This window comes from Teleopsis dalmanni, chromosome X, assembly GCF_002237135.1.
Source record: "Teleopsis dalmanni isolate 2A chromosome X, ASM223713v2, whole genome shotgun sequence".
Taxonomy (NCBI): Eukaryota; Metazoa; Arthropoda; class Insecta; order Diptera; family Diopsidae; genus Teleopsis; species Teleopsis dalmanni.
In genome coordinates, this window is record NC_051848.1 from 18,838,174 (window position 1) to 18,863,849 (window position 25,676).

At 32.0% G+C, this 25,676-nt stretch overlaps 1 protein-coding gene across 2 annotated transcripts in view; it reads left to right on the top strand.

Moving 5' to 3' along the window:
- Positions 1-23,314, top strand: part of LOC119687468 — a 57,684-nt gene extending 34,370 nt beyond the window's left edge. For both annotated transcript variants that reach the window (XM_038101794.1, XM_038101795.1), the window contains 2 exons: positions 22,688-22,824; positions 22,987-23,314. In XM_038101794.1, the coding sequence (XP_037957722.1) occupies positions 22,688-22,824; positions 22,987-23,039 (190 nt within the window). In that variant the 3' untranslated portion in view covers positions 23,040-23,314. The remainder of the gene's footprint in view (positions 1-22,687; positions 22,825-22,986) is intronic.
- The last annotated feature ends 2,362 nt before the right edge of the window (positions 23,315-25,676 follow it).

Consider the following 25,676-nt stretch of genomic DNA (forward strand, 5'->3'; position numbering starts at 1 on the left):
CAATATTTTCAAACTCTGAGGTTGGCTTTTTAAACCTACTGAAGTTTATAATTGGTAATATATAAGAAAATAAACTCTAGAAGTTGAATGCTTCAACTTTAAAGTTTAAATCGCAGAAAATAAACTGCGTGAGTTGATAACATAAACCGCAAGTTTTATTTTGAAACCATCAAGGTTGAGTTTTCAGACCCCAGAGTTTAAAGTCAGCAAAAATATACGTATATAAAATATTTAAACCCGAAAAGTTTCAGTTTTCAACCCAAAAGTTGTGATTATAAACCTGTTCAAATTTAAATTAAAACTGAAAGGTTTTTTTCCTCGAATTTTTATTGCGGCGCTATATGGTCGCCACAGTTATATAGTTGTGTTTACACTAGTTCTTGGTTTTTCCACTTTTTTGCTCAGAAGAAATGCGTAAATGCAAAATGCATCAATTGGTCGTGATCGTTTGGTAAATGCGCATGTAGTATAGAGAGCCGTGCGGGAGATATCTTAAAGTGTTTTTCGTTAAAGAAAATATATTTAAATATATTAAATATATTATCAGAGCTTTGGCAGATTTCGTTATAAGTAAATTTGGCGATTATCCGAGCAGAATTGCGCATTGCAACGATTACAACGGAGCTTATCCCATTTTTGCGAACCAATTCAAAGTATTGTGGAGCAGTAAGTATACAAAATAATGCAAAAGAAATTTGCTTTTATAAAACTTCCTTTTATTTCAATTCACTTCATTTTTTTCCCATTAGGAAATTTTTTTCGATCCTGATAATAATACAGGTTACCTTCAGAGTCAACTTAAAAATCATAACTTCAAAAGAAAGAAGTATGAAATAGAAGATTCAGAAGAACTGTGTGTTAGATACAGTAGCACACAGCATAGAAAGAAGTTATTAGAGCAAAAAGTCAATATAAGAAATATATTTCCATTCTACTTTTTGGATCCCGAACTGGTTAGTAAAGTAAATTTGAAAATATGAAATGAAATTCTTATATGAACTCACTTTCAGATTTTACTTGATTTCTGTATTCAGTTTCCACAAATCACCGCTCAGCGTACAAAAGCTTGCCAAGAAGTAGAAAAAAAGTGCTAACAGTCTTCGCATCAAAAGGGATACAAGACTGCTTTCTTGAAGGTATCTGGTCTTACCCACTTCCATTATTTTTTATAAATGAAATATAATTTTATAAATTGAATAAACGATAAATAAAATATTTTTTCAAACAAAATATATTTTATTGCTCCTATTTCATTTAAAGGGTTAATATAAGAATAAACCTTCAGTTTAAAATTAAGAGTAATGGGTTTAAAGTTTATACTCTGAAGTTTTAAGTATAAACTTTTGAGTTTAAAAATAAAAACCGATATGTTTTAATTTTAAACCTTAGAGCTTAAAGAGTGTGTCGAATTTTAGACTTTCGGTTTAAAATTTAAACCGAATAAGTTTTAAAAATAAACCTATTAGTTTTGAAAATCAACCTCAGGGTGTAGAAGATGCACATAATCAGTGTTATGTACTTCTTTTTAAACTGAACGGTTTAAATTATAAACTCATTTAAGTTTGGATAAATATAAAAACCCTCTGAGTTTTAAATTTAAACGAAAATTTTCGACCGTGTATTATCAAGCCTTTCTATATGTAATGGATTTTATGTCATAATTTTAATTTCTTAATTTAACTTATGGATCAATCGCGAAAACTATGAGGTCACTGAAACCCTTTACTTTAGATTAGAAAGAAAAGAGCAAGTATTTTTTTTCGATTTGAATAAACCAGCAGTTTGTGTGGTAACTTGAGTGCAACCTTGGTACTGTGTGATTGCATCGATGGTTCAACGATGGCAATCCCTATAACGGATTATGCAGAACTTGGCATAAGGAATGATTTTCTACATGGTTGTCCAATAAAACAAACAAATAGACTTAAATGGCAAGCAAATCGTTTTCTCACTAACACGAGAGAGATGGTGAAAATGAATTTTTCTGATAGTTTACATACCTTCAATTGGGTAAACAAAATAATTAATAATAATAAGGTGCAGCTCATTTTCCCATACAAGCTAAAAAGCATCATGTGTAATAGATGCCTCCGAGGAAAATTGTTAATACAATGTTTTTATTAACACATATCAGTTATTTAATTGATTGTTATCACTATAGTGATATTTAATTTTAAAATTGAGTGAAGAACATTCTCAACACTGTAAACAAGTCATGGCAATCAAGGCTACTAAAAGGCCATCATAACTATATACATACACTATAGTTATCGTTGGTGAAATAAAATTATGCATAAATCAGAATGCAAATACACGGTTTGTTGTTATGGCTATTAATACATATGACCTTTAAAAATTGATAGTCTTTAAATTGTATTATAAGCTCATATTTAAGTCACAAGTTTTAGTAGTTTTTCTCACACTGCTGTTTCACATCAGGGGAGAGGGAGTGAACATACAAGGTAAAGTGTTTGATTGCATTTAACATGGTAAATGCCAGCCGGATCCTTGTCACTGTTCTCTTCAAGTTGACACACAGTCTCCACGTGGCCACACAGTCTCCACGTGGCCACACAGTCTCCACGTGGCCACACAGTCTCCACGTGGATAGCTACAATCAATCGTGCGTAATGAACTAACGTGTGCACCGTAGTCCTCTCCATGGATATATAAGACTATGTGTTGGGTTTGGAACCCACCATTTAAAAGCCTCGGATAAGGAAACCATTTACTGTTGACACAGAACATTATGACATCTACTACAACTGCCATGCAACAAAGCACATTCGGAGCCAGATTTACGGCAAGTAGAAGGTTGCGAAATTTGGTCTCAACATTTACATCAATAAACGAAAGGCTTGCTGAAGTCTGTATTAAGCAAAAGTTTTCTACATCACTCTAATTTATAGACATGCCCCGACAGAAGATAAAGATGACGATACCAAAGAAACATTCTAAGAAGAGCTTGAACAAACATATGAACGCTGTCCCCATCATGGCATCAAAATCGTTGTAGGAGACTTGAAAGCAAATATGGGTAAAGAAGGTGTCTTGGGTGCGACTGTCGAAATGTGCTGATTGATTTCTCCGTGGCTTGAAATATGGTGACATATTAAATGAAGACATTTAAACACATCTCTATTCTTTTAAATATATTGTAAATATTTTCTTTAGGTTTTTATTTATATTCTTTCAAATTATAAAATTCGATGCTTAACAATAAAGTATAAAAAAAAGAAATTTAAAAAAGAATTACGACTTTGAATCTTTTGATCACAATTTATAAATTTGATCACACACCTCTCTCACGTTAATCGAAAATTTGGCTTAAGTATTGAGTTGTCTTATCGATAATTTGTTGGTATACACAAACAATGCGATTCCGAGTACGTTTAAGAAATGCAATAAAATTTCTATTGCGAAAACTGGGTTCGAAGTAGCAGGTAGGCTCATGAGAAGCGAGATTACGTAGCTGAACGGTGTTCGTGCAACCTTCTTTATCATAACGACAACGAATTTTTAAACGCCAGTAAGCCGAGAGCTTAGCGTCTGGTACATAGTAAATATTCCTACAAGATGTCTCAATCCGACAACAAACGCAATAACCATGATGGTTTAACCAGTCGAGAGCGCAACCACAGCAGAAACGATTTTTACACACAACACATTCAACTGGTCTTTGGTATACCTGATCACATAAATTGCACTTGAATCTCTCATCCACGGCTGTGGAGAGCCTTTCTAAATTGTACCTCATTAAACCGATTTAATCGAACTATTTTACAATAGTCCGATTGTTCCCGCTATAATTTTATATATAATTTGAAATAATTGCGTTTTGTGATTTGTCGGAAATTGTTTTGTTGTTTCGTAAATTCATTTTGACTTCAAATTATTTAAGACAATACTTTTTTTCAAAAGGTTTGACAATTTTACAAAAGATAACTTTATAATACTATTATCTTGTTTTAAAGCAGATTTATGTATGAATAAAATTGAAAAAACATGGCTTTATAATATATAAATATGATAAAGCAGTACCTCATTAAATTCCCGTTGATCAGCACGGGTGAATAGGTGATGAGATCGAATTTGTCTTTTACAAAGATTGAGTTCTTTAAAAAAAAAATTAAATGAAAAATAAAGGAATAATTTGGCAATACTCAATGAATTTGTCGTCAATACAGAAGTTTATAATATGATTGCATATAGAATTATCTAGCAAATCATTAAGCAAATATACACATTTGGTGACGACTGTAAGTTGAAGAAATTTATTAAAGAAATAAGTGCTCAATAACAGCACTTCGGGAACTGATCAACTTAGTTCGATATTTGAATAAATCCTTTGGATGCCAAGATACTGTAGAAAACGTGCAGAATGCATATAATTAAAAGTACAGTTTACAGTGGTTTACAGTGTGGCAGAATTGAAATTAGATGATAATAATTAAGAAGCATTTAAACCAGTAGAGATATTAAAATAATACTTCTCTTTGATACAAATTTTGAACTCCGCAAATTTGACCTAAAAAATAATGAACATTTGGATTTATATATCTCAGAAACTATAGCTAGTAGAATAACAAAAGTACGGTCTATCTATAATCTAATATGGTTAACGTTTGAGGAGTTTCGTTCTTATTGCGTCCACTGCAACACCTGCCCTTCCATACAAAAGTTTCATAAATTCTTGCAGAAATCAAAAAACTCTAAAAATCAAACCCAGACAACTTCCAAATTTGACCACTTCTAGGCCACTTCCAAATATGATATTTTTATATCTATAAATAATATACCTAATGTAAAAGACAGCAATTTTTTTAATAATAAAAAATTATTAATTTAAGTTTTACATGTTAATTAAATATAAATATATCTATGGTGATATCGTACAGATATTCCGTACTCAAAATTTCATTCTTTGACTAGTTATAGTTTTTAAAATATTCCAAAAACTATGAAAGCTGATGATGATTGATCGATACATGCAAAAGAAATACCAACTCAAAAACAATTTTATTTATAGATGACGGGTCAACAAATTCTAAATTCCAATTGTACTATACACTTGCGCCCAGAATAAGACACACTTATTAACTGATTTCAGTTAAAGTAATCGTTTGAACATATATAATTAAATGAAATGAATAAATATTTAATTTATTTTGACATTTATTTTTTCTTTTAATCATTTAATTGTAATCGAACATTGCAGCTGATACAAACCGCTCAAAGTAAACGGGATTCAACCGGGATAATAATATTCGACATAGCCAAAGTCTTTGACTTTGAACTAAAATTAACAGTACTCTTTCGTCCGCACGAACAATTGAAGCAGGTGTACTTCAAGGGTCACCACTGTCACCCACATTGTTTAATATATATACGGCAGACATTCCCAGCTTATGTCCCGTGGCAATGGCGCCTTACGCAGATGATACGTGCTTGATCTACTCTGACCAGGATGCCATAAATGTAAGTAACACCTTACAGAGGAATATAGGCCTCATGGTGAAATACTTCCAGAAATGGAAGATTAAAATTAACAACGACAAAACCAAGGCTATATTCATAACACGAAAGAGAAGGCAGCATCCTTCAGGAGTGAGTGTCGGTGGCATGGAGATACGGTGGGAGGAAGGCACAAAATATTTAGGGTTCACTTTTGATAAACGACTTAATTGGTATAAACATATGAAATGCAAAGTATAGTTGCTCTAAAATTCTACATCTCATTAAGGCGCTATTTAATAATAATCGCTTCAATCTTAAAAATAGAAAGTTAGTATATACTCAAATAATTAGGCCAGCACTACTGTACGGATGTGTAACATACAGCAAAGCCTTATATACTGCCACAAAGCAATTACAGATAATACAAAATCTGGCTTTAAGAAGACTAATTAAGATTCTTTGATATATTTGAACAACAGACATGCATAGAGTTCTAAGAATCGACTCAGTGAAAAAATATATCTAGGACAGAGCCCTAAAATTAATTACAAAAGTCGATACGTTGCCCAACCCCGCCCTAACAAACCTTAAGTTCACTTCAGGACGCACAGGAAGATATGCTGATCTGCGGTCCGTCATCAGTTAGAAGATAAATAAATGAGGGATAAGCCCCCCAGCCACAAAAGAGTAATAGTGCGCAATACCACTAACTCATATCCCAACAACAACATTAGAATTGTAATTGATTATATGTACTGTAGTCCTAGAATATTATTTTTTCAGGAAGCAGAAAGGCGGCAAATTGCAATTAAATATGCAAGTCGCCATTAACATTCAGTACATAGACCGGACTACTTTCTTCTGATATTTTGTCTCAAATTTAATTTTTCATTACATAGAATGTTCCACTTTCATAGAACATGTACTCCATGTTCTGTATTTTGCTGCATAAATGCAAGCACGCAACAATATTTTTTTACGCTCGAGGACACTTACAAGGACAACAAAAGTTAAATGATTAATAGCAGAAATTTAAAAGGAACACAAATGTTGAATTTAAATTAAAAACGTTTTTAATATCGTTTATATGTTTTGCGAGTATTTTGAATGCATATTCCATCATCACTACCCCCGCCACTTACAGTGAGTATTTAATTTGAATTTCCAGCACGTTTCCACAGATTTGCAACTACTTGATCCGCTTCGACTTTTTGTGCTTGTTTAGTACTAATAAGACTAGAAAAGATTTATTTGTTGAAAAATTTTAATAGAATTTTACATTGCCAAGATTGCCATGCGAGTGCTGTGAATGCTGTGAATGCTGTGAGTGCTGTGAATGCTGTGAATGCTGTGAGTGCTGTGAGTGCTGTGAGTGCTGTGAATGCTATGAAAGCTATGAGGAACTACAAAGGCTCAGGAGGAATGTATCAAATAAATAGAATAACAAAGGCAACAATCATATAGGAAATATACTTAATATTCTAAGGATGTTGCTTTGATCATCAATAACACGTTAACACCCGCATATGGGCCTATATCCTTTTTCTCAAAGGCTTTCCGTTGTATTATGGCTGCTCTCTACCACATACATCAATGTTTACGTTTGTGGTATATGTGCGTATGTGCGTGTGTGCGTGTGTGCGTGTGTGCAATTGTGGTTCTATATGGCATGCATCAATATATCTATCTATCTTTCATTATGTCAGTAACTCAACTGTAAGATTCCTCTTTAAAAATTTATTTTTGATTGTTTTGTTGATTTGATTACATTTGCTACACACAACAAGAAATAGGAAAAAAGGAAAAGAAATTGAAAGCAAGGACATGGGCTAAAGAAATGAAACGAAAAAAAAAAAATTCCACATGCGTGTCCTTTCGGCTCTAAAATGTTTTCTTATCGTTTTACAAGGTTTATCAATAATGTCAGAGGAATAATACAATTGTGTGAATATGTACACACATACACACATACACAATATAATTTTTTTCTTAACATAAAATAAAATTACTTCCTGACATTGATGCCTACTGCTGCGGGGCAATGATACTTAAAAGATTACATTTTTTTGGAAGAATTTTCTGAAATGAAAATTAAAAATAGTTTCTATATTTTAGTTCACTTTTTTAATATTATTTTTACATTTCCTAATTGAGGTGAATTTATACTATACAAAAAGATATATATTATGTATGTGTGTTTGTTGAGAAATTTAATCTGACAAAAAGGATCCAATATTTAGTACTCTTAGGTATGATACTTTCTCATATCTTTTGTTTTTATTTATACTACTTATTTTTATTTCAAAATTTCATTTTTGCAGTACGTTTAGTGAGCCTAACATATATATTAATATATATAAATAAATATAATCAAAATAGCGACTATGACACAATATCGTCCTTCGACATATTTTTTTTATAAATAAATAAATAAATAGAGATAAATAAATATATTGACATTAATAACTTGAGCATTAATATATCCATTTTATGATACCTATACATGTGAGCGCCAGAAAAATGTTAAATGAAGTTCTCAATTTACTTTAATATTTGCTCCCAGGCATTCATACGCATCTAGAGATACATTCTATGAATAATAGTAATAAAGCATATTTTCATAATTGTAATAATTAGATTTTTGAATGAATAATGCTCAGAAGATGACCTTTTTACAAAGTGGATTTATGGGTATTGTATAAAAACTGTACAGAAGAGTTCAAGTTTAGTAATGGTACAGTTAATTAATGATTATGTGTTATAAACTAATCCAAATTTCGAATCCCAACTTGTGTGATGCTTTCATTTTTCGCTCTGTTTAATTTTTTTTGTCCTACATTCTTAATTGATTTTATCGTATAATTAAATATATAATTAGCCGATGTAATTAAATGTGTAAATGCGTAAATTAACCTTTTTATGTGTACTCGTACAAAGAAACAAACACTATTTTACTAATAACAACATATTCCTCTTTCTCTGAACGCTACATTTGCTTTTACGGTTAGATGAAATGACCTATTTACAGCCTCTTGAAACAGCTATCCTGTACTTTTGTCGAATATTCCTAAATTATGACATCTTTTGTCTCTCAGTACCATGTGTTCCTTCAGTTCCATAATCAATCCATGCATCAATAAATGCATATACAATATCTTTATTTAAAAACACGAACAAAATACATGCAACAGAAATGCAAACAAAATTTTTTTTTTCTTCGTATGCAAACGAAACAACAACAAAACACATTAAAAATGTTTCCAAATCGTTTTGTTCGACGGACACTAAAATGACACTAAAATGACACTAAAATGACACTAAAAATACACTACCTTTGAGAAAAGTTCATTGAAAAGAACGCAATGCGAACATTAAAAAATTTATAGGAGATGTCGGAAAAAGTACACTAAAATTTTAAAGTTTGTGCTCGCGAACATTCTAAAATTTTTTGATGTATTTCGGACTTTACTTTAGAGTTTTTTTAACAAAACTACAAAACAGTACACTAATATCACTAATATCCACAATAATCAAGTTTTTGTCGTTTCAAACTTGACGTCTCTTTCTTTACACATAAGTACTACTAGAATATTGATCGGAGGTGTTAACATTCGAAGGACTTATGCTTGTTAATAGATGGAATTGTTATTGTCGTAACTTTTGCATTATTTAGTAAAGTAGAAAAAACGCAGTAAATCGGTATCACTTTCTTGAGTAATAACGAACATCTCTGACAACATAACAGTTTTGTTATTTCTATGAAAGCTGTTATTGGCTTTCTAATCCGTATCAGAGGCTTTTTTAAAACTAATGAAACATAAGAAGAAGTCGTACGGATCCGAATAGCATAGAAAGGACAACGACAAAAATTTATTTAATTTATTGAGATTTGGCTGACCAAACGCTGTTTCGAGTGTAGCTAAGTCCTCATCATCAGTGGTTTCAGGAAATAATCGAATTTTAATAAGTTTATAGTCCGTATATAATTTATTTAGACTGCAGGCCTTGAACTCGTGCCTATCAAATTAGACGCGATGACTAATAGTGTTTATGTTCAAGTAGGCAAGGCTGCACATAACACTTCGTTCAATAATGTGTGTGACTAACTAATTAAAACACATTTTTTTGCCAAAATTCGTTTTTATTCATCAACATAGTCCCCTTTTAGGGAGATACAATCATTCCAACGCTTTTGCAATCTTTCGATAACGCCTTTGTAAAACGATTTTTCTTTGCCTTCAAAATAGGCGTTAGTTTCGGCGATTACTTCATCATTTGAGCCAAATCTCTTACCACGGAGCATCTTTTTGAGGTCTGCGAAGAGCCAGTAGTCGCTGGGGACCAGATCTGGAGAATACGGTGGGTGCGGCAACAATTCGTAGCTCAATTCGTTCAATTTTGCCATCGTTTTCATCGACTTGTGACACGGTGCATTGTCTTGGTGGAACAAAACTGTTTTCTTCGCCATATGAGGCCGTTTCTTTGCGATTTCGTCTTTCAAACGCTCCAATAACGCTATATAATAGTCGCTGTTGATGGTCTTCCCTTTCTGGAGATAGTCGATGAATATTATTCCATGCGCATCCAAAATACAGACGCCATAACCTTGCCAGCCAACTGCTGCGTCTTTGGTCGCTTTGGGCGGCTTTCACCGGCTGCATGCCACTCAGCAGACTGCCGATTTGACTCTGGAATGAATTGCTGGATCCATGTAAAAGGTCTTACTATAACCTCAAACTATTGTCCACCAAGGTATAAAATAACGGAACTTCAATTCGAAGAATATTTTACACAGCTTGGACCCAAGTTCATAGCGGCCGGCGACTTCAATGCCAAACATACATTCTGGGGCTCAAGACTTATATCACCAAAAGGAAAATCTCTGATGAACGTGATATCAAAACTCGATCTTAACATATTCTCCACTGGCACACCAACATACTGGCCTTCAGATCGGAAAAAAACTCCAGACGTCATCGATTTTGCGGTAACAAAAAATTCAAAAAGAGATAAAATTGCTACCGAAGCATCCTTAGAACTCTCCTCTGATCACACGCCGACTTTTATTCTGATTAGAAACACAATAATAGTCAATCCAAAATCCGAAGAAAAGCTCACAAACCAGCACATGTCTTCCCCATTATGGCCGGTGTACCCCAAGGTAGTGTACTGGGCTTGCTGTACCTGATTTTCACAGCAGACATGCCAACCAGTGACTGTACAACAACATCAATATTTGCGGATGACACTGCCATTCTCAGCCATAGTGACGACCTATTCACAGCCACAAAATCAGTTCAAGACCAACGAATCGAAAATGTACACATAACTTTCACTCTACGACGAGATACCTGCCCTGCCTTTCGTATTAATGGAAAAGTAATACCTCAATGCAATGACACAATGCAATGATACTTAGGAATGCACCTCGACCGAAGGCTTACGTGGAAAAAGCATATAGAAACCAAAGTAACCCAAATTAAACTCAAACAACAAGAACTAAACTGGCTGATAAACAAAAATTCTAAACTTAATCTCATCTATAAAGTGCAACTTTACAATACAATGATAAAACCCATATGGACCTACGGAATTAAACTCTGAAGCTCTGTTTCTTCATCAAACATTGAAAAACTTCAAAGAACTCAATCAAAAATCCTCCGGTAAATAGTCGGTGCCCCCTGGTATATAAAAAACGCAAATATTCATAGAGATCTTCGAATTGACACAGTCACAGATATCAGTAATTATCAGCAACACACAAAAGTACAAAATCAAACTCAGGAACCATCAAAATCCACTTGCAAGCAACCTTACCCAAAGCGCTGGTACACAGCGACTCTAAAGAAACTATATAAACGAAACGAAATTGGACGAAGCTTTGGCTAAGGACAATTAATTATCTATTTTTCTTTTTTCAAATATTTTAATACAGCAATTAGCAGCGAAAAATTATTGTTAATTCTAAGTTGATTTTTAGAAGATTCAATAAAAATCAAAATAAAATTCAAAAAAAAAAAAAAAAATCGATTCGTTGTTGTTTTTGCTCCGCGGCACCCATTTGGAAGACACCTTTTTCATATCCAAATGTTTGTGTATTAGTGATACTAACCAAAGTACTGGTCGTGCTTTTTAAATTAGAACGAGCTTATAAACTACAGCTTTATTTGGAAACACAAGTTCAACGAATTGAAAGTTAATTTTTGTTTCAAAGCTATTCTTTTGTAGACACATCTGTTATGAACATTTCTTATTAACTATATGTAAAGCGCATTTTTTGGGTGCAATTTTATAAAGAAGCTGTGCAAATGTTTATCTACCAGTTCGCTGATCGCGAACTTTAATAAATTAAATAAATTTTTGTCCTTGTCTTTTATTTGCTATTCTAATCCGTCTTACTAAAAATAAAATAGTTTAAATAGTTTCTTTTCGTCATAAAGACGCGTTACTCTCCGCAAAAAAATTAACATTAAAAAAACGAAGTTTTTATTGAAGTCTTCACCTCTTCCTACTAGGACTGCGATTCCGTACAACGTTACTGATAAATTCAGTACTATATAACCTAAACATACATTTTTAATACAACACGTAAATCATTAATTTTATTGTTTTAAAATCTACATACGTCTTCGAAAACATAACAAACGTTGAATAAAGTCATTCTTTGAGCATAATTAAGACAAATCAAGAACAAAGATAAATTCAGTTGATAAATTTTTAAGGAACAAAAACTACATATATTCTTTATGCTCAGATAAGCACGTAAATATATGTACGTGCTGCTTGTTGTTGGACAATCCTTTGTAAAACAGCGGATGCTTCAATATCAGCATCATGTGTAAGTTTTTTTTATAGACTTCAGCATATTTTATTAATACTTTAATAACGTTTGGCATAGACACAGATACAAGTCACAGAGCAAAATATATCATCAAGAACAATTTCGATATATTATGCTCTGAACTAAATTCACTCTAGTTCTTTAGTATATATTCTTCCAATTTGATTTTTCCTTTCCTTTTTTATAATTATTATTTTTTTATTTGTTTTCTGTTTTATTACTTTCATTTGCCAAATGAATCACATCTTCTTCGTTAGTCTTGGATGGTTAAAATCTGATGAGCCCCATTGTTAACACATGGGACTCAATAATAATTAATTTTTTATCATTAATTTTAAATATTTACTATAAATTTTATATGATTAAATAAAATTTAGTTAATAAATCCATTTTATATTATTTAATTAATTAATAATAATAGGAACATGAACGCGTATTTAATTACATATATATTCAAATACAAAACATAATTAGATATTAAAAAACATGGTATTTATTAATATATTTCATGATATTATAGCTACTATAGGGCATAATACTGTGTTCACTACCGAACATATTAAAATTATTTACACTAACAACATCTATGGTTACGCTACTGCCAGTACGTACTCACCTCATACATTTGTATGAGACCAGTATAAAATTTCATCACAAATCAAATTTATAATAATTTGAAGGAAGTTTTGTATTGCAGGCACACAAAACCAATCATATATTTTAGAAAAAATATGTACGAAAATACAAAAACAAAGACTAAGCATTAACTAAGCATTAATATTGCTTCACTTATTCTTGCATACGAAGAATGAAGAATAGAAGAAGTGTTGGTAGTGTATGTCTGTCCACTCAACACCAAACAACTCTTCTTCGTCTCTGACTGTCATCGAACGCGCTTTCCACTTTATTTCCTCATTATCCAAAAAGAAACAAAATTTTGTATATACAGAATCGAAAAATTCACTTCACTGATCGTACATTCCTTTCCTTTTTGTCTAACTTTGGATCGATTAGCGAATATCTTATTTAACTTAATGCATTATACAATATGTATTTCATTCAAAATACTGAAGATTTTTCAATTTGCACAAAAAAAACCAACTTTATTTGGGTATTTACATCCACTTATTAATTTCTGCCGCTTTCAAAAACGAATCTCTGAGCTTATCACAAAAATAACTTATTAGAGTAGAGATTGAAGTTTGAGGTTGAGGTTTCCAAGAAAGAAAACTATTGTGAATATTTTTCAAAAGCCTATATTGGTTATTTAAATTCCGTATTATTTGTCTGCATTGAAGTTATCCCTTTAGTGAGGTTTAATTAAGTTTCCATGGCTTTGCATTGGTTCTTGTTTTAGTTCCGTTTGGTTTGTGCTCGGCATGAAGTTGGCTGAATTATTGCGTGCTAATTATGAAAAGCAATTAATTTTCCTACTATGTAGTTGTGGTGTATGAACTGTTTACTGCAATCTTATTAGATCCTTTGGAAGGAGCTCTTTCATTCGTGAGTTCTTGTGAGTATAAATAAGCTTATTCATTTTTAATGAATCGTTCATTGAAACCCATAAAATGTGCCACTGAATGTAAAAACCAAAAAACCTCAGTGAATAATTTTTAACCAAGGACAAAATTCAGTCACTGTTGTTCGATAAAATCGTGGCTTCTTTTCGTCTTCAACATAATTGGCAATTTCTATCCGCTTGTCATGCTAACATGACCACCTGTTGGGATAAATATGGGCACAAAAAAAGTAACTAAAATTCCCAGGCAGACGACAAGAGAACGATGCGACATCGTTTGACTATAAAATTGGTTTGTGGCCAGTGTCCCTTGCCTCCATTTCTTCTTTTAGCTACTTTGTTCATGTGTAGTTGTCCCAAACTTTTACTCCATTTCTTCTGTGTTGGTTTTTTTTTCATTCGCTTTTCCTCATGCATTTTCGCATCCTTTCAGTTTCACTTTCACTACTTTCACTTCGACTTCGTTCGACTTCCTTCGACTGGGTTCCCATTTTTATGTGCGCGCTAAGATTAATTTGCAATTTATTCTCTTTAATGGCGAAGTAACGACATTTGAGAAAATAAATGGTGGCTTGTGTTGGCCATTTTCAAATTCTTTTCTTTCATTCTTGCTATATTTAATATCTCTCGGTCTCATTTCTGTCTGCAAGCGCTGTGCACACTACGTAAATCAACACAAACGACTTTCAAGTACATTCTTAAATTCCAGCACGAGTTTTAGTAGCGAATGTCCTTAACGAACTAAATTAGCTTATTATTAAAATCAAGCAACACGAGTTTCCTAAATTCAAATGACCTACATTCAGATTATTCATATTATTCACATTATGAATTTAGAAGATTAAGACTCGATTATAAAGCAAAATATTTTTCTTCTTCCCTTCTTTCACTCAGTTTGTGCTGATTATAGGAATTCTTTAAAAGTAACTGCGGCAAACTAAATCGCGGGTCTCAGATAAACCGATGCATGAATTATATATAATTTTTTTCAGTCATGCAAGTTAACTTATCTTACCTTTATGATCTGTATACGGTATTTAGTTGAAGGGACGTGGGTAAATCACATTCGTATATAGCTCATGCTTTCCATAAACTTGGTTCATGCTTTCAGATTTTGATTGGTTCCATGGGAGTTGAATGAAAATGTTGAATTCATTTATAAACATTTCCATTACATCATTATAATATGGCTGGATTCGATTCGATTTGTATTTTACAAATCTGAGAGGTGTAGGCGTTTGTGTGCCCTTCTTTCGGTGGGTCTTATTGTGTGGTAAGTAACAGAGAGTAACAATACATATGTTTTATGTCAGAATCTCCCTTAGTAATATAAGTTATATATACTAACATCACAGATTGATGCTTTTTGATATAAATTGTAAATGAGTGATCAGAAAATTTGCTTAAAGTAGATTAAGAGCACAAGTAATTGTATTATAGTGCTATATGTTAGTACGATTTCGCTTCAGTTACTTAACGTTTATTTCAGAAAACCGTGTAATATAAAGAAGTACAAATTATTTGGTACATAGTTGGTGTGTAATAATTATTTATTATTATCCTTTACATCCACATTTTTCACGTTAGACTTATTATATAGGAATGGTTGTCAAACATCCAGTTAAACACCCAGTTTGAAAAATTTAGTCCACTGATGCATACCATAGTTCATGACTTTATAAAATTTTAACTGTAAAGACATAAACGTCACACCTTCTCCTAGTTTATTTTGAAGGGTACTTTCATTTAGAAAATATAATAGTAGCTGTTAGGATATTTCGTACTATGTTCTTTGGAATCATGTATTTGATGTAGAAGCTCTCAATCTACTGCAGCAGTCAAATAATGAAATAAAAAATCAAAATATGTCATTAAATCTGGGTGTTCTCTGGGATTCTGGGTGGTGTGATTGGAGGAGTAAAGTTCTACAAAAGTGCATAGAGCAATAAATTGAACTAGCGCTCAGTCAACATCTGAATCATCTGTATCATCTGCATCATCTGCAGATTTACGAACAATGGACAAGAAATTTTATAGAGAAATTGTAAAATTGTAAAATGGTAAAATGGTAAAATTTCAAAATTGTAAATTTTACTTGTATTTTTTTTTGCTTATCATTCACAAAATTGATTTCACTTTTGTGTGAGATTTTTATGCGACATCTCGCCATTGTCAATGAGTTCATTTGTGGTTTTTCCTGATGGTTGATGCACTTGAATAATGATGAGCAGCTACTGTCGTCAGAAAACTCAAAGGACGACAGTAGAATGCAGTGGAATGCAATGGCAGTGTTGTGCATGTGCATAAATTTTCGTGCGTATAAAAGTTGATTATTTGCTCGACTGCAGCGATTCGCAAGCGAACTTGGGCAAAACTGAACACTGACTTTAGGGTTTTTATGGGCTTAACGGTTTAGTAAAGTCAAAAAATCTATTAGGAAACGTTTCCACTTAGAATTGGAAACTTTGGTCGGTGACATACTGTCGTGGTTGTGTGACACTGGATGGCTAGAGCGAAATCACAATTGCCAGAGAGTTGATGTTGAATTTGCGAACGTTTCATATTATTTTACATCTTTTAATGTAAATATACAATATCGCAAATATTTTATTTATTTTCTTTCCAAAGTTTTTCATTTTACTAACTTTCGTTATTAACTTGGTTTTGAACTGAATAACATATTTACATTCTTATGGTTAATTGACTCGTTCTTCTGTTATTTGACAACATTTGGTTGTAATTGCTCAACATATCAGCATGTATTATATGCTTGGGGGAAGTTCATAGCGAATATGTGATCGCTTATCTCATACCCAGTGATTTTCTTTCAGTAATTTTCTTTTTTTATTACATAAGTAGTAGTATGGAAACAGAAAACAGAGATTGGAATATTTTGCAGCAATATTAAATAATTAGAAAATATTGCAATTGAAAAATAAATATAGGACTAAAGTAGAAACAGAAGAAGAAACAGGAGGTAATAAATAAGATACATTAGCGAGAATAGATAAAAGTAATGAGAGAGTTACACCGATACATATAAATACGGTGTACGAAATATGGAATATCCATCAGTAAAAGTAATTTATAGTATAGAAACAAAACATTGATGATTCTTAACCGGTTTCCAATAAAAGTCACATCTTCGCTCTTCAATACAGTATTAGAAAAGCTGCTTGTTAAAGACTACGACCACCTGGGCTTTGAGAAATTTATTCGCTAAATTGAAAAACAATTATCTTATCAATCGGTAGAACCTTTCATTTAAGTTGCATCCGTTGATTTCTGCTGTCGGATTTTGATCACTTTGACACCTATGGAAAAGTAGAAACCCCAATATTGCCAGAACTTTGGCGGAAGTATTTGTCTTTTATTTTGGCGGAAGAAATGTAGGAAATACATCAACATCTGCAGTGACAACCAATTTGCGCTTAACACTGTTGCTGACGTTCTGCAAAGATGGTTAATGTAATGGCAGATGACTTAACCATTTGAATTTAGTTACAAGAAAAAATTGAAATTGTTGGATATGACGTTATGGACAGTATGGAGAGTAGCTACATGCTCCATGCTAAAGTGCCAAGTTCGCCTTTTTCTTTATCATGATCTATTTCTACATAAAGAATTTTTGTTGTAATAATTCCGTAATACTATTAGGGAATCATTGGAAAAATTTTTGTCCTGCTTTAGTACAAATTTTATTATTAATCACTTATATCGTACCTAATAAAACTGAGTCGGAGTGTGTGAAAAAAACAGTTTTCTTAAATACACAAGATTGTTGTATAAAATAACAAAATCTGGTCATTATCTATTATTTTGTCATTTATGATAAAACACAGAAAGGTTATGGTCTTAAAATCTTTGCCATATTGTTAACTATAAGTACTAGTAGTATACTAACAAAACAGTTTTAATAGACATTTTATCACTTTTTTGATATGAAATTTAGTATTATCACAAACCTCAAGAGTGGAAAGAAAGACTTGTACAAAAATGAAGTCTTTTGATAACTCGAAGTCCATTCATTATAATATTTCTTTCGACTTGAGTGTAAATGTTCATGCAAAAAATATCTTCCAAAAACAATTTTAACAAAAATTCAATGTAGATTCAATGTAGTTCTCTTTGAAATCATATTATTTTATTTCGTGCTGTTGCTTAAACTATTGCTTTTAGTGTTCAACATTGCACTTGATTTTCACTGCAACAACACAATTTCATTTCCAATTATTTGAATGAAAATCTTAATTCAGTTACAATTTTCCCATCAGACAAAAAATCCTCACACTCATTCAAATTTTGTGCCAATACACAAAGATCAAAGAGCTATTTGACTTGGCTTTTTGGCGGTGTTGGCATACATAATATGGGTGCCCACTTCTTCAGCTCGTTTTGCATGTAAATTTGCTTTTGATGTTCGTTACAAAATGGCGTAACAAATACGCCACGACTGCCATGCATGTAATTCCACTTATCAAACTTTTATCCAACACATACACACACACACACACACATATGTATATATACATACACACACACTTGCCATGTATGCATACACAACTACATACGATACATTCGAGACATAAAGTGTCTGTGTGCGTTCACTAATAAAATGAACTGAAGAGATGCGCGTGATAATAGAAAAAAGGATATTGGTGAAGGAGCTGAGGGAAAAAGACTTGGAACTTTTAAATTTATTTGCAGTTCATGTGGATGGCTTACGTGTATCATTTTTTTTGATAACTTCATTTGTTAGATTTACGAACTTATTTTTCTAAATGTCTATCTTGGCGCCCCACTCACATATTTTCTTTTGCTCTCCACTCAGTCAACTTTGTTCTAGATGTGCGTTTTCTTCTCAAAGGGAAAATTTCATTTAATTTTTTTATCATTGTGTATTTTAGAAATGTCAACTGTTAGTCTGTCTTATCTTAAACTTTGTCTTGCTACGTTATACTAATGTTATCTTCTTTTATCTGAATCATCATTCACGTTCTCTGTCTGCACTACTCGCTATAGGTACTTAGCATTCCTATAAAAATTATATACTCAAACTCAAAATTATATATATGCTCAAACTCTCGTACTTATATTGGAGACGAGTATCTACCATTTTCACAGTAAATCTGCCATTATTGACTTAAGCACTCATTCAACTTATTTCACAAACAAACATCACTCATACGTCATGTGGACTTTCGTGTTGACTCCAACTTTTCCCAACTAAAATTTTGTCTTATTTGCATTTTGAATTCTTAAATTCTTGAATTCTAGAATTCTTGAATTTTTATATTTTTTTCACATTTGAGATATTTTTGTGATTTTCACATAAAAAAGTAATCTTCCTCTATCGGAAGCATACAGTATACGCTGAGGAAAACTTAAATAAAACTTCAAAAATTTCTTCATACTTTCGAGTGGAAGATTTTTTTTATGGAAGATTTAACGTTTGTAGCTTTTTGCATTCCTTTGTACGGTGAACTTTTCTCTCCACTCACTCGTGTTATGACAATATCTTCACGTTCGCAAGACAAGTGGTAAATGGTAAATGGTAAGTGGAGGAAAGAAATACAATACAAGACATACAAACAGTTTCAATATCAATGCCAATGCCAATGTCAGGCACACGGAATGTATTGAAAGTTTGTATCTGGCAGGTTTGTAAATGATTCAGCCGATTTTGGTTCGGTTTGGCCCGTTAAGGTTTATTAAATTTACTTTCAGATTAGCAAAGATAAAAAGTTGAGAACTTTATATACGCGAGTATGTGTATTTATGTATAGAAGTAGCGACACATTAATACATACATGTCTATCTATGTGTATATACGCTTGCATGTTTGTTCACTAAATTTGTTGTTTGGTTTTGAAAAGTTGTCTGTACTCTGCAAAAGAATTTCGACCTTATGAAAACAGGAAACACATTTTCGTATTGGAAAATTTATAAAAATATTTCACTTTATTACAAGTCATCGGAAAATGTTTTACAACATTATTAAGGTGTATGTAGAGCGGATGTGATACTAAATGTTTGTGTTCAGTTGCATATTCAAGTCATTTACTGTACTGTGTTGCACACGTTCACGTTCACGTTCACGTTCACGTTCAGTTTAAATACCAACAAGTTCAGTTGTGAGTGTATAATTATATCAAATAATTATTTTAAGATTTAAAAGTTTGAAAATATTAAGAATTCTTCATACTCGTTTAAGTGCCATTGTTTTCGACAATACTAAGCTAAGAGATGGAGTGGCAGAATTATTTTTTAAATTCCCACCTTTTGTATATTAAATTTTTTATACTCAACTCTATAATTATACTTTCAGAAGTGCTTGGATAATCCAAAGGGTGTGATAAGTTCACTAGCAAAATTTATTACAACTAAAGCCCTTTCGTTCAATTTAAAGATATTTCTCATTCCTTAGGCTTACATGTAGGAGTGATAATAGGTAGGAGTGTTGTCTAACCATTGAACAGCAGTAGATTTGTATTTCTGATTATACACTGTAAACTTACATCAAAATTACTTGGTGTGAGATGTTCTTGCTTTTGTAAGAATATGGTGTAGGCATGCTGTAGTATTCTTTGGTTGTGTGATATTGTTTTTGGAAATTTCCTTTCGGTGTACCCTATCTTAGCCTTCTTGGACTTTGATGACAGACTTTGATGATATCAAGTGTATATATGCATCTATGTCTATATCAATATAATTTCTTCCTCTATGATGGATAACATTAATGAAAAGGGGTCAATTTAAAGATGTTGATGTGAATAAAGAATAGATTTAAACAAATAATAATAATGCCCTGTTAGAGCTGGCTTACTAATTGGCTTACTAATAACTTGAGAGCTTTCTCAACTCATCTGAGTGACTATGCTGACACGCGAAAACACTTCAGTAGTTGCATGTCCTGTTTAAATTTTACTATGTCTTCTTCACACTTCATTTTATTAGTTACTCGTAATAACAAGAAGTTGCTATATGCAAGCACTAAAAGTAAATATTTCGTCTTAAAAATCGGTATATAATCCAAGTGTTTTCAGTTATTGATTACAGATTGATGCGGTTTTTCATCAGTTTTCATTAATATCATCTGCTATTCAGATTTAAAAGTAACTATCAAGTGCATACCATTTCTCAATCACTAATTACTGAGAATAGAAATAAATTTACGATCTGTAAAAAATTTATTTGGTGATGGCTTGAGATATTGTTATCCTCATTTAGGATGTTATTCTTTTCCATTTCCAAAATTTAATGTTTTGTCAGCAATTTGTCTAGTGTTTTGCATATCTCTTATTCATTTTTTATTTGAATGAAAGTATCTAATATTAAAAAAATAAAAATGCTTTATTTTTAACGGGAAAGCTTCATTTACAGTGAAATTATCATTAAGCCAACCATCTTCATCCTCCTTCTTACTATATTATACGCTGATAACTAAGTTCCATATGGAAAAGAAAAACTAAAACCAATACAAAGATCTGGTAATTTTTTCTGGTTTCCAACAAAGAGTCGCCGAGGAATTCAAAACATTATGTTTTCCCAGACACTGTGTTTGAAAATTAAATCCGTAGATCTTGTCATCTATTATTTTGCTGTACTTACCGGTCAATAAAAAAAAATGATTTTGTAGAAACCATTTTTGATTTTGGAATGTGAAATGTAGAAACTGATCTTGTTATTAGCAATCCAAGGTCTTAAGTTATCCTCAGCTTTTAAAACTTAAAAATACTTATTCGGTTTCACATACTGAAACTGCCTTACTTTGTGCATTACGCCACATTTATAAATAAAATTCTTCACTTTCTGAGTACCTAACTAAACGATGTACTTTGGATGTCTTATGCCACTGATGAGCTAGCATACAAGATGTTAGTAAGGTGTCGGTATTGTAGCCCTCTTAAGTCTGAGTAACATTGTTCAAAAAAACGAGTGGTAACAAATGTTAGAAACCAAATAGAGTTTCAGTTATCAATTTCCATTTGCAAAAATTTAATGACAACAAAAATGATTTCCTCTATGAAAATTTAATCCTTAAACATGTTATGGAAAAATATCAGGCTTCGTGTACAAACTCATGCATGAGGAGTTCATATTCATAACAGCTGAACCCACTACAAAAACTCCAATTGCTGCAATTAAGAAACGCTTAATAAATTAAACTATGTCTGCATTTAAATAATCAATTCCGGTTACATAGACAACTTTTTAAAAATATTTCTGCAATATTAATATTACGTAGACCTGCACTTGCGCAAAAATGCAATATCGGATTCGATGAAATGTAGATCTATCTGTCTAATCTCTAATCTGCATGGTATATTTCTCTATTATTCTGTTGGTTGGTTCCCTCAGGTTTTGTATTAAACGATTGAAATTTTGAAAAAGGATATTTTGTAAATCCAGACCAATCTTGTTGATAACTGTCGGAAATCGGTCGATTTTAACACATTTCACATGGTATACGTATACTCCACCTTGTCCATTAATTCCCAATGTAACCAAAAAGTGATTTACTAATTCTTTACACTCACACAATTATCTGTGTGAAGAGTATGACGTCAACTTTGGTTTTGCCAAAAGTTAACGTCATTGATCTCTTTTGTTTTTACACATAATGTCAAATGTTCTCTAACAATCTCTCCTTCACATGTCTAAACTTCAGACCTTGTAATGACTTCACATTTTACGCACTTCACATTTGCTGTGCAAATATCTCCCTATCATTCGATGCAGTGTGTTCCAGTGTGCTCAAGTTAATAATAAAAATATATTTTAAAATTCATAAAAACAATAAAAAAGTTTTTATGATTTCATATTAAAATTGTGCTGAAATATCATTCTGTTTTCTTTTATCTTTGCAGTGCTGTGGCCGATGGCATTCCTACGGACAATCCTCACTTAGTGTTGCTCTTCTATTTGGCGCAACTTTTCCTCCGCGAGTTAGTGAAAAGCTACCGCCTGGTGCAAGTGGTGCCAATGGACATGTCCGGCTACTATGGTAAGTAAACGACGCTCAAGTCGTGCAAGCTCTTGTGTGATAATGGCTTCACATGAACGTTTGCCATTCAAAGTGCAATTACCACAAGGCAAATGCGCTGCATTACGTGCATGTGGAGCCATCAATGAGACCGCAAATTAAAAACACATGTTCGCATTGCAGCTGACAACTGTTCGCTTAGTCTGCTCAATGCTCTGCCACAATGTGTCTTCTGATGGGTGGAGATGGTAAGCAGCATCAAGAAGTGCTTTGAAGTGCAACACCAAATTAAATGAAACAAAATGTTCAAGAATAATAACACCTTCTACTAGCTTCTTTGTTCTGCAATTATTTCGATTGTTAAAGAGACAATCCTCTTTTCAAGAAGATTGCATTTTGTCATCTAAGATGTTTGTAATACTTCACCATATTTCTTAGAGAGTAAAGCTGTAAAATATGCCTACAATCAAGTAAGGCATGAAACTGTAATTAAATTATAGTGATAAATGGATTTCAGTCGTAATCAAATTAAGCAATTCTTTATTCTCCGTTTACAACTTTTTGAAATCTACTCAATAAGAGTTAACGTGGATCTCAATTGCTTTCATTTTTGATCAGAATTGTGTAAAGAAAATTTTTATCTAGCATTACTTAATTTTCTAGTCATCGGTTCATCGGTAGATGTTTATCGGTTCACTTTTTCACTCATTTCAATGTCTTCAAATTTTCAACTACTACTTCAGGTTCCGACTAATCAACTGTGCATAAAATTTGCGGATCGATTGGTTCTTCACCGTTTTGCATGTCCTGTTTTAGAATTTATCCAATCTTGTTGCGTCACTCTCCCTTTCTGTTCAATGGAACTGCGGAGTAAATTTTACAGCTCGTCTATTTGTGAACATTTTGTTAGCACATTTAAGAACTTTCCATACATTCCACCTAGAACGCAATCAGCTTGTCAGTATTTTTGCATTGCATTCTGCTTTCACTTGTCCAACTTGGGAGTTTCCTTGAAGGATACGTTAAGGATTTTTACTGTGAACTGAAGCGCAATTTACATAAACTAACAGATTGTGCACTTCTCACTTCTCACTTCTCATTTCTGATCCAATCGCTCCCCGCAAATGTGAAATGCATAAATGTTTGCTTGCATTTCTAAAGTTTTCGCCTGAAATCTGTTCGCCCGTTTACGTTTGTGGCATATGTGTTTCTATATTTTCGTCCTTTCACTTAACATATCTACTTTAAATCATACACTTAAGCCACAAGTGCATAAAAGATCTTCGACATATGCGCAAAAAAAACTATATATGTTATTCAGACAATGAAATGTACATAATTGTTGAATAGATACTTTTTATAAACTACGCTATATGCATTCTTTAAAAGATACTATACGATTGTGTATGAGGACCAATATTGAAATGGAATATTATTTATATGAACGTTATTTCATACAAATTAGTGATTAGTTTTTTGATTTACGATAATCACACTTTAAAATTTGAATTACTCCCTGATCAAGCGGTTGCAATTTAGATGTCATATTCGGCGGAAGGAATACCAATTCTATACATTTGCACAAATACCAGAAGTAACATAAGAAAGAAAAAATTAAACACTTGTTTTGGAAAGAGGGACTTCCCCCAACACAAAAATGCATTCATATCTATAACAGAAATTCGACTTATAGAATGCACTTTCCCATATTCCTATTGGCACGTCATAATGTTTTTATTCGAATTATAGAGAAATTCGAGTTATGGAAGTTTGACTGCATTTGCATCTCTTAAAGTAACATTGAAATTTTGCTGCCCGTTTTAAGTAATAAATCGGTGGTCAGTTTTAATGGCCATACATCGGTTAAAAGAAATATACGAGCATTTTCAATTGTACAAATTAAAAAAATAAATAATAGAAGCTTATTTAACTATTTATCACATAAAAATTAAAAATGTTTTTTAAATAAAAATCACACTTATAAATTTGTGTTAAGTATTTAAGTAATTTAATATTTTAATTTTTATAAAAAATTATTTATATTACATTTATTTCGGTCTACTTTTGGGACCATCTTCAGTGTATTTTGTTAATTAAAATGTAAATAAATACCTAACACATATATATAAGTGCGATTCTTATTTAAAAAACCTTTTTACAACTTATCTAAGCCCAGCAATAATTAAAAAGAACGTATCAAATATTGGGCGTAATAATTATTATAATAATTATTATAATTATTATAATAATTATATATTATTTGAAATGGTCAATGTGTGTGACCGAAAGTGAAGACGCCACTTCATTGGCTTTTTTCATTACACTGAAGTACAATAATACATTGTATTTTTTTATCAATGGTTTGTTAATATATATATTAAAGAACGAATTATCTTAATCTAAAATTTTGTATAGGATCCGGATATGTTTCATTGGATAATTTCTGGTTTAAGTCAATTTGTTATTTAAAACTTAAGAAATGGATATTTAAAAATTGTAATTTTATTTAAATAATTTAACGCATTTTGATTGATTTTTTTTACATCTTCATCTGAAAACATATATAAAAGAATATAATTGAAACTAGTTAAATTATCTGAAACCCATTTATAAATACTTGTTTTATACACGTTTTTACCTTTAAGCGTCTTAGGTTTTAATATTGGTTCAATGGCCGCATCTGTATTAATCAGTCGGGGCACAACTTCAACATCTGAGTATGCAGATTAGAAAATTTTGGACGTTGATAACGTTCTGTGTACAAAATCTCCTAGATAAGTATCCATTTTATTAAAAGTAGTAAATTTTTACAAAATTATTTGAAATGAACACAAAATTCTAGATATATAATAATAAAATAATTCAACGAACCT